Raw genomic sequence first — 10,239 nt, forward strand, 5'->3', positions numbered from 1 at the left:
CTGGTCGCCGAGCCGCACGGAGGCGCTGTTCACGGAGCAGCAGGGTGTGTGGCGGCCAGACATGGCGGCGGCCCTGCTGCAAATGGCTTGTTTGTATCGTGGTCTGTTAGCGGTCAGAGCCACCGGCATTCGCCCGCTTATTCCTGGACTTGTGCCGTGTCATTTTCGGGCTTTTTCCTTTAAAAAGGATCCGGAGTTGGAGGAAAATCCATATTATAGTAAATATGAAGAGAAGATCAAACAGCTTCGGAGGTAGGCTAAGGCCTTAGCTAGCGAGCTAATTTTAGCTAAGCTATGTAACTCCTCCAGGTTCATAAAGTCATGATTGACCACTCAGTGAGGTAGTGGGTGGGAGGTTTCTGGACACTGGCACATTTGCAATTTAATTCGTTTATTTGTTTATGCTTAAATGTTAATGAAGGTTTTTAATTCGCTACCAGAATGAGCATTCAGTAACTTACTACTGTGATGTTTATACATATGAAGCTAATATCATATATATATATATATATTGTGTGTGTGTGTGTGTGTGTGTGTGTGTGTGTGTGTGAGGGAGAGAGAGAAAATAATGAGGTACACAAGGTTTCGGACAGAGGTCCTTCATCAGCTGTGCAAGCAAAGTGCTTCTGAATTAGGAGGAGCCGGTTTATATATGAAACAGTAGATGTTTAACTCAGAACATTCATTCCATGGGGCTCTAAAGTTCCAAGAGTGTAAATCAGTTCTTTTTCGTTGAGTTTCCTCATTTCATTGCTGCCATGGCAACAACTGGTGATGCAAACAAATTAAGTATTTCGTATTAAAATGCCTTGTCCCTGGAATCAACAAATACTTAATTCTGATGGTCCAAAGGTGTTCAACAAATTGTTCAACGAGACTTCTCCTGGTTTCTCCAATGTAAATTTGACACCTTTGCAGTAAAGCATTAGAAGCAAAGCATGATGATAATTGATCCTTTCAACTCACCTGTGATCTTTATATATATGATGATGTAATATATAAAGCCACAATTTTTATGTAACTTAAGCACCAAACCTCAAGAATACAAAGCCCGTCTTGAGATGCGGCATGAGGTAAAGAAGGAACCTGTTGGACAGTCAAGACAAGCAGAGTTCATCAGATGCCTGGACCAGGAGGTAACTGTCGCCACATTGCTGTATTAGAAAGTTTATTGCATAGCCTGTAAATGCTGTATATGCCACCCAGATCATGACCGCTGTTGTGATGTATCGTAATGTTTTGGCACCTTCCCTTCAGATCAAATTGATTTACTGTCATGTTTCCAGATGGATAAACAACAAAACCCAGGAGTTGGAGGTTTTACAGAGAACAAGGTAGTAACGGCTCCAACACCGTCTTGCCAGTATTTGATCATGTTTGCTGCTAATAGTCTTCCTTCTTTCTTTTAGACTTTAGGGTCGATCCTCAACCTTCACATGGTTCAAGACAAGTCTGGAGTGGAAATTGGAGAGGTGAATTTATGATTTTTTTTCTTCAGAGTTTTGAATTGTCGGAACATCAAAAGTAACCAACTAATATAAGAAAATGTAAAACATAATAGTTTGTCTATTCTTGTTTAGCTCTGGATGCAGTATTTCTCAACAAAAGACACAATCAGTGCTGTCATACCAGTAAGCCTTTCACATTATATGAAAATATCATAACTGAAAATTGTGGAAAGCTTGTATTTCTCAGTACTTATAGTAATTGCTTATTCATAGAATATATATGGAAAAATGTCTTTGAAGTCACATGTTTGTTTACCCCCTTCAAACATTATATCCGTTAACAGAATCATTCGTATTTACTAGGGCTCCACTTTTGAGAAAATGGTCAGTCGGGCCAAGTCATGCCCAATGGTGAGTTGTGCAGTAATTAAATTATAAATGTTGCACTATTTGTGCGGGGGTACTGTTGTCTCACATGCTCAGTTTTATGCTTGAAACAGAGTCACTCATTGAACTACTTTTAATAAAACATAAAAAGTAACGGTGTTGGAATCTTGGTTGTTTCAAGAACGTGGCAAAAGTCTCATACTCATGAAACGCACAGAAACCTTAGACTCTTCAGGGCATTTCTGTGGTGGAGCCACATAAGTAGGTGGTAAAATATATCACCACCAGGTGGCAGCATTGCTTTGAAAAAAAACAATAGAATCCTTTTTGTAATTTGTTATTTGTGCATGTTTTTTTCCTGCCCCAACTTTTCCAGTGCAGTCAAATGGATGTAAGATATGGACTCTTAGCTATATTGGTTTGTTTATTTTGGACATGCATCAGTGAAGAATTCAGTATCTTCAACCAAAATTCATATATCTAAATGTTTTAATTATTTACTTTATTACAATTATGACTTATCTTGTGGATAAATATAGTTGCACATCTAGTTAATAAAGGAAACATTACCTCCACACCCTTCCTGAGGGGCTTTAAAAAAATGACCATGTGCCATAATACTTGCTCTAGCATGCACTTGAATGATTGCTCTTGTAGAGGCATAAATGTCTTACCCGTTGAACATGAGCACTTTGGCAGCCTGTCTATGACATTCTGTTGCGCCTTTAATGCAGAGCATCAACTTACTAAATTCTGTGTTCTTCCAAAAGTTTCTGTATGCTCTGCCTCAGAAAGAGGGTTACGAGTTCTTTCTGGGACAGTGGGCCGGTCAGGAGTTGCACTTCACCTCTCTCATCAATGTTCAGGTATTTGCTGCCCCTTATCAGTAGGCTGAATCAGTTCCACCTGTGTGGCCTGCTGCTTCGCTTGAAGTAAACAGTTTGTTTTCCTTTTAGACTTTGGGCGAGAATGCTCCCAGCCAGCTTGTTCTGTACCATTATTCAGAGCTGCAGAAGGACAAAGACATTGTTCTCATGACAGCGGAGATGGATGGCAAATTCATTGTGAGTCACAGGCGTGATTAAAGAGTTTGGATAATACTTTGTTAGGAAAACTCCTGAGTCACTTTAGAAGAACTGTTGTGCTCTTCTTGAAGCTGCGTGGTCTACACACTAACACCGTTTTGTACTTGTATAATAGATTGCAGTTTTTGTTTATAATAACTTCCTTTTTTCCCCCCCTCCCAGACTGTTCACCAGGCTCAGTGCTTAGCCAATCAGGTGCAGCTGTTCTATGCCGCACAGAGACACGAGACCTTCCAATTGGTGGAAACCTTCAACCACAGGCCGACAGATTTCAAGCACATGTCTGTGATAGCGGAACTAGAACAGAGTGGAATAGGAGGAGCTACCACAAAGTAACGCCCCGTCCCTTGGGCCACGGTGACCAGGAGGTGTGTTGCCTGAAGGAGTCCCAGGAGGACATTGGCCTTGCTGTCTTCACTAGCATTCATCTGGGTTAAGCTAAGGCTCAGCTGTGTTGGCCCTGACTAACCTGTTGCTGTGTATGCAGGTTCACATATTTGCACCATTGAATATTCCCTCTCCTGTTGCTATTGTGGTGGTTTGTATTTATTAATTTAATGTCATCATCAAAGTTTTTCATGAATTTACCATTGAATTAGTGTTCATTTTAGGTCTTGCTCAAGGAGGAGAATATCAAGCATTTCTTTGGGAATATGACAGGAAACCTAAGTAACTTGGCTTATGCAGCATACACCTCACATGGTATTGTGATGAGTGTGGTGTGAGATCTGGGCCAAAGAGAACATTTTTGAAAAACTTGTTGGTAGCATGTTAGCCTAGGTGAACTACAGCTGGCCTCTGGCATGGTGTTGGAAGGTGCTCATTTAACGTTGCCATTTTTAAAGGAGGTTTCTGAGGGAAATCTTTCTAACTGTTAAAGTACACCATGTACAAATCAGGATGTTTGAAATACCAGTATTACATTCTGGAGCATCGTCGAACCCCAGTCCTGGAGCGCAGTGGCGCTGATTTGATCTTCACCGTACCTGACCTGGGTTATAAAGGACTTGATGATAATGGCCTGGTTGGTGCCATAGGGTGTGTTTGGGTAGCAGAGGTTTAAGGTGTTCTGCCTTCGTGGAAGAGGAAAAGAAATCAATTACATAGTGCGTGACCCTCAAGGACTGAAGCTTGACATCCTCTCTGCCCTGCACATACTCGTGCGTGGTCGCTTGAATGTACGAACATGTCATACATACTGTAGTAATAAACAGCCTCCTGCATTAACCCTGTTGTGGCGTGTTTTGCTTGCGAAGCGCACGTTCATTTGCGACTGTAATCAAGGCGCCTCGGACGACAGGTGATGCCCTTGAAGCCGCACCCTAGCCGGCGGTGTCCGTGAACTTCGGCGTGTGGCACTGCTGTGCAGGTTTCAGCGCTTAAGGCGTTCATATTCGCAGCGCACCGAGGCCGGGAACAGCAGCAGCAGCCCGGTCTAATACGCCCACCTACACGGAGCGACACGGGAAGCGGCCCCGACTAATATCGAGGTAAGCGATCGTCTCCGTTGTCCGCCCGTTAATTGACGGCTCTGGCATAAAAAGGACCTGGCGGTTTCCAGCGGTGCGAGTGCGTTAGCGGATGTCGTCGTACAAGTTTCGTTAAAAGACGCGTCCTCCTCCATCGGTTCTGCTATTACCTGCTGTAGACATGTATGTCGGCGTTATTTCATGTTTAAAATAGCCTCTGGTACGATTCCCCTGAAGTATTAACCTGTTTATTCTGCGTTTCGACTTGCTTAAGACGACGACCTGAAACAAAGACCGATTTTGCTATAACTGGTAATTAAAAAAGCAGATGTCTCATCTCATTTAGTAGGCGATTTAAGAGCCAACTCAAACCTCCATAGATCGTATAGCCTTTAATCGTGTTCTGGGTAAACTGGGATTTTTGGCTGAAATGGCAGTCTGTATGAGTCGTTTTTTCTTTCTTCAGTACATGTCTCCACACTTGTTTGCCTGTGTTTGCAGATGGCGAAAGCAGAGCACCGCTTCGGGCAGAGAGATGGCTCCGACCAGAACTTTGATTACATGTTCAAGCTCCTCATCATAGGCAACAGCAGTGTAGGGAAGACCAGTTTCTTATTCAGGTATGCAGATGACTCGTTCAGTAACTCGTTCGTCAGTACCGTTGGAATCGACTTCAAAGTGAAGACAGTTTATCGGAATGACAAGAGAGTAAAACTACAAATCTGGGTGAGTGCGTCGTTAAATGTCGTCTCCTAATCTTCTTTAATGTTCCTGAAATGGTAATTGTGTATTCATATTTGTGCTTCACTTTTCAAAATGTGACGGCTTACCAGCAAGCCCTTGCGCAAAAATAACCCTGGCTGTGTTATTTCACACTCTTGGTGCTTGTGCTGTAGACAGATTGTACAGTAGCCTGTGTGACTGGTTTTCATCATTAGATCAGGGCTTGTGCAGACTACCATGCTCTTTCATGAGACCTCCAGCCCAGATCAAAATGTGTCCCCAAAAACTCACTTCAGCACGGTTCTTAAATCTCACGGTCCTCGCGCACACAAGGTATACACTCCCTTTTCTCCACATCCCAGAAACCTGTGAATGAAAAATCCTTTTTTTTTTTTTGGGAGAAAAAGAAACAGAAGCCTTCTCTTCTTTTGCACTTGCATCATCATCATGGTGGTTGTCATGGCAGCAGTACAGCAGAACACTGCTCACGGGCAGAGCGATCCTAAGAGCCAATTAAAGCAGCTCCTCGGGGTGGGGGTGCTGAGGAGACTGGAGCGTAAACACAAGCTTACGCTTGAAGAGTGAGGAACAGTCTGTTGGAGTCAATTGCAATTTGTGATCAGGGACGAGCCGTAATCAGCACGGACTGAATAGGGTATGAGTGGGAGCCGGAGGTGGTAAAAATAGCATTTCAAAAACAGCTGCAATGTTGCTGACGCCGGAAAGGGCTGAAATTAAGGGTGTTGCGGCATTTCTGGTGCTAAAGCTGGATTCAGATGTCTGAAGCCATAGTCATCCTGAATTATACAAGTTGCTGATTTGTAGTTATCTGTTCTGTTGTGCAATCACAGTAACACCACACACACAATAGATGAGATTTGGATTCATCTGGTAAAGTTGTTGGGTTTTTTGGCCTTCAGCAATCAGATTGACACTGAAACTGTATAATTTTGGTGCCATGCTGTGCAATACATGAAATGAATTCACAGAGAGGAAGTGGGACTCATTAAGGTCAGTTAAGGTCATTGCTGAGATGGAATTGCACAATAGTTCTAGACTCATCCCAGTAATTGATCTCTGTCTCTATGAGTCAGTGCAGCTCTGCCTTAAACTGGTACCACATATTAGACTTGTAGTGCACCTTAGTCTGATAATCAACGTTCTGTTACTTTTGGTTACCTGAACGAAGTGCGTTGGGAGCTGGAATATAACAAAAACATGGTGTCACCGGGTCCCTTATGACACTAGCACAGCTATCTCTCTTTCAAATGTTGGAGTTGACATAAATGCCACTAAAGATAACAGAGCCTCCAGTCTGATTAAAGAGCTTCCTTCCTCTTTTATCCAGTTTAGACCACTACAGACCACATGGTCATATCCTGATCTCAATGTTGATGAGCATTAATGCACATAGAGGCCTCTTCACAACTAGCTTTTCCCGAATAATTAATTTTCCAGCTAATTTGACCCATTATTCATTAGCCTTTTTTTGCATTTCAAAACAGCTGGAAAATCTGCTTTCTAGATGAATAGGGCTTGTTTGTTGCCGTGACTCCGTAGGATACAGCAGGCCAGGAACGCTACAGGACCATCACCACGGCCTACTACAGAGGAGCCATGGGCTTCATCCTCATGTATGACATCACCAACGAGGAGTCTTTTAATGCGGTGCAGGACTGGTAAGTCAAACTCACAGGCGGCGTCACTGCGTGCTTTGTCCTCTGTACCACAGCGGTGCAGGACAGGCCATGGAATGCAGTCCATGCCAGAGAGCTGGCTCTGTTTGGTCTTGTGGTCAGAGCGCAGATTTGCCACTTGGAAGGCTCGGGTTTGTGGTGGCTGCCCTCAGCCTTCACAGCAGGTCTATTCAGTTCGAGCCTGTAAAGGGCTGGTGTCTCTCCTTAGCACTTCGGAGTTGCACTTTTTCACTAATGCCCTTACTACTTTGACTAGGAAAGGAGTCTAATTGGTGAAATTAGATGCTTCGCCGCTGGTTTGGTGCAAAAACCTGTCGACACTAGATTTACGATTGAATGGAATAGCACTGCTGTAGGTCAGCTAATCAGTCCATTATAGTTCTCACTCCTGGCCCCAAAAAACACACTTCTGCGCAGTTTAGCGCTTTCCTTTCACCATCAGGTACACTGGAGGACAACACTGAAATAATGTGCTGAAAGCCTCGAAAACCAAGCCTGAGGAACATTTTCCTACAGACGAAACAACGATGCTACCTTAGAAATATTTATGAATTAGACCCAGATTAGAAACTGCAGCCCATCTGTTGACATGCACAGTTGGTGTTGCACATCCTCCTACTCTTCATCCTCCTGCTCTTCATCAGTGGTCAGTTTCTGACCACAGGGCTGCTGTTGGCTGCATAGTTGGGAGCCCACTCTCAGCTCGGCAATGACAGTGATACTGTAAAACCTCCAGCAACACTGATGTGCATTATATACCGATGCAACACCCACTACCAGGTAGCATGTCTGTGTAGGCTTGAGATTGACTCAAATCCATATCATCCTAAGAATGTGACCTGGGCTACAGTCTATTTCTGTACACATATAAAATGCACCTAGAAGTTGGGGGTGAACCTACTCAAGTGGCCACTGAGCATAGGTTCAAGGTAAGTGTTTCTAACAAACTTGGCTGTGAATGTATATCACATATCTGTTCATACTGGTTTAGGAATGTGCAGATTGCACATTCTTCTAATGACATGTGTCTGTAGTTGAATCCATTCTGTTAATAGTAAATGTTTTTTCTGTTTCAGGGCAACCCAAATTAAGACCTACTCATGGGACAACGCACAGGTGATTTTAGTGGGGAATAAGTGCGACATGGATGATGAGAGAGTTGTACCTGTGGAGAAAGGCAAGCATTTGGCTGATCAGTTAGGTGAGTTTATCAGTTAGGTGCTTTTTGACACAGAAAGATATTTGGACTTAAGTAGAGCCCTAATCAGTTAAACTGAGGCTGTGGGGTTGTGTTCAGGGTTTGAGTACTACGAGGCGAGCGCCAAGGAGAACATCAACGTCAGACAAGTGTTTGAGCGCCTGGTCGACATCATCTGTGTGAAGATGTCTGAGCGGGTGGATGCAGACCCGTCCATGGTCACCGGAGCAAAGACCACCCGGCTTAATGACAACCCCCCCCAGCTACCTCAGAATTGTTGCTGATGTAACCATGTTATCCTGCTGTCATGCACTGACCCATCATCCTGCCCCCACCGCTTCACACCCCTGCCCCTTGGCCACTTTCCATTCTCATTTCACGTGCATTAACGTGGACTTTCTTCCTGTTATATGTACTACTGGTAAGCAGCTACTTTACTGTTATTGCTATGCCATTGGTTTGACTGCATCTCTCAGACTGGATCAGAGTGAAGTCAAAACGGGGACTAGAGCAAAGCACAAAAACCGCTTCTCTGCTGGACACGTTCACTGCCACAAACAGACCCAGGCCTCTCATGTGTAAATCAGACGTCCACAGGCGTGTTACTATAGCATAATCAGTGCTTTACAGATTGGTGTAGCTTCACTTAACGTGTATACAATCTCTTTGCTCCTTCTCCTTAATTGTTGCTCAGTAAAAAGGCACAAGTGTAACCTCAACTCAGACAATTGCAGAATGGCCATAACAACTGTATATTATGCAAAATAATGGCCAATTCTGTTCTGGTGGCCAGTATAAACATGATTGATCAGGGTGGTTTCGATGCTCTGCCTTTTAAGTTGTGCAGAACCACTGGCTGTTGGGTTACTTCTAATATCTACAATGGGCACGATTGCGTGTGTCAGAATATACGGAGCACTTTGCAAATGAGCACTGTTCAATATATTGTGATGTAAAGGTAGCTTAGCACTTGCGTGAGTCAAGATAAATAGCCTATGTCTTACAAAAACAAAAGTTAAATGCAATTTGTTCTATTTATTTAAAAGTGAGTATTCTGTTGTGGAATATATATAATTGAGCATTCTGTGAGTATAATTAATTGTACACTAACTATATTCAGCTGTCAGGTGATATTCAGGTTGTTATTGCACATATTTACGCTTCACTGAATACTTACACAGGCAACAAATTTGAAGAGGAATTACCAACTTTAGAGATGCCAGTATATGTTGAGTATATTGTAAAACTTGTGCACAATTTATTTCTGTTTCAGAAACGTAGCAATTTGGTGTGGAGTTAAACATGTATCACATACAGTGAGTTTTTAATCAAGTGATGTTAGATATTTATGACTGATGTTTTATGTAACTACTATGACATTTATTTCAAATGAAACATTTATAATTGAGACATTATAGCGCATCAGACTGTCCTTGCTGAGTAGATATTTATTTTTACCTTGCTGCAGCCTATACTGGTAACATACAGACTTTTGACTGGTAGACAGTTTGCACAGGGGCATAAAGTGATTGTACAGATCATTGTAAAAGTCAGTTTTAGATGCAATTTGTAACAATAAAAGTAACAATCACAATGTGTTGTGTGCACACTTTGTAAAATTAAGATATTGTTCTAAAAGAAAAAAAAAGTACTATGTGAGTTACAGTGAATGTTGTGGCACGGTCTGCTTAGGATATGAGAACAACTTCATATGCATCTTCAGAAGGAAGAAACCTAATATTTGAACAATGTGTTCATTAAGGTAGTGACTCAGTTACTCTTATAAAGTGCATAGTTGCATAGAAGACTGATACAGTAGTAATTTGGGGAATTCATCAATTTGATTGTTTAAAAACTCAAATGCACATTTTATGCATGAGCTTAATTTAAGTCATTTACAAATACTGTCCTCTAATTAACAGGGTTATCCATCCTTATGTTTTCTATTAATTTACTTTGCTTGTTATGATAGAAACCACTTCTATTTCCATACAAATGTTGTTTTACTGTCACAAATTAGACGCCAGAATACATGTTCCCACATGTGATTCTAGTTATTGACAGAGTTCTTCAAAAATGTAAGTTATAGACCATAATCGAAGTACTGTGTCATTATGGTATTGTGTTGTGGGTATGGAATGGGTAGTAATCTTATATCTAATTATGTTAAATCAATTCACTGAATTTAAATATTGAGTATGAACTGGTTGTAATTTCACAGCTCACGATATC

The 10,239-nt window shown here is 42.1% G+C and overlaps 2 protein-coding genes across 4 annotated transcripts; both read left to right on the top strand.

Moving 5' to 3' along the window:
• The first annotated feature begins 38 nt into the window (after positions 1-38).
• atpaf1 (ATP synthase mitochondrial F1 complex assembly factor 1) lies at positions 39-4,147 on the top strand. The gene is made up of 9 exons (XM_027005521.2): positions 39-252; positions 1,028-1,136; positions 1,287-1,334; positions 1,410-1,472; positions 1,581-1,631; positions 1,812-1,859; positions 2,606-2,701; positions 2,792-2,899; positions 3,083-4,147. The coding sequence occupies exons 1-9, from the start codon at positions 62-64 to the stop codon at positions 3,254-3,256; spliced, it is 888 nt and encodes a 295-aa protein (XP_026861322.2). The 5' UTR covers positions 39-61; the 3' UTR covers positions 3,257-4,147.
• Positions 4,148-4,185: 38 nt separating this feature from the next.
• On the top strand, positions 4,186-9,601 carry rab3b (RAB3B, member RAS oncogene family). 3 transcript variants are annotated; one of them, XM_027005522.2, is made up of 5 exons: positions 4,186-4,410; positions 4,891-5,115; positions 6,673-6,791; positions 7,886-8,010; positions 8,107-9,601. In XM_027005522.2, exons 2-5 carry the CDS (start codon positions 4,891-4,893, stop codon positions 8,289-8,291), a joined length of 654 nt encoding a protein of 217 aa, XP_026861323.1. In that variant the 5' UTR covers positions 4,186-4,410; the 3' UTR covers positions 8,292-9,601. The 3 variants fall into 3 exon arrangements, with proteins under 3 accessions (XP_026861323.1, XP_035379178.1, XP_026861324.1); XM_035523285.1 differs by lacking the exon at positions 4,186-4,410 and adding an exon at positions 4,471-4,572; XM_027005523.2 differs by lacking the exon at positions 4,186-4,410 and adding an exon at positions 4,607-4,701.
• Positions 9,602-10,239: the final 638 nt, after the last annotated feature.

The sequence above is a fragment of the Electrophorus electricus genome, chromosome 26 (genome assembly GCF_013358815.1).
Source record: "Electrophorus electricus isolate fEleEle1 chromosome 26, fEleEle1.pri, whole genome shotgun sequence".
Taxonomy (NCBI): Eukaryota; Metazoa; Chordata; class Actinopteri; order Gymnotiformes; family Gymnotidae; genus Electrophorus; species Electrophorus electricus.

Bases quoted from the DNA above. Each gene is read 5' to 3' on its own strand.
- rab3b (XM_027005522.2), top strand. From the start codon at position 4,891: ATGGCGAAAGCAGAGCACCGCTTCGGGCAGAGAGATGGCTCCGACCAG. The intron at 5,116-6,672 runs GTGAGTGCGTCG...GTGACTCCGTAG, and splicing joins GAGTAAAACTACAAATCTGG to GATACAGCAGGCCAGGAACG. The intron at 8,011-8,106 runs GTGAGTTTATCA...GGTTGTGTTCAG, and splicing joins GCATTTGGCTGATCAGTTAG to GGTTTGAGTACTACGAGGCG.
- atpaf1 (XM_027005521.2), top strand. From the start codon at position 62: ATGGCGGCGGCCCTGCTGCAAATGGCTTGTTTGTATCGTGGTCTGTTA. The intron at 1,473-1,580 runs GTGAATTTATGA...ATTCTTGTTTAG, and splicing joins CTGGAGTGGAAATTGGAGAG to CTCTGGATGCAGTATTTCTC. The intron at 2,900-3,082 runs GTGAGTCACAGG...CCCCCCTCCCAG, and splicing joins AGATGGATGGCAAATTCATT to ACTGTTCACCAGGCTCAGTG.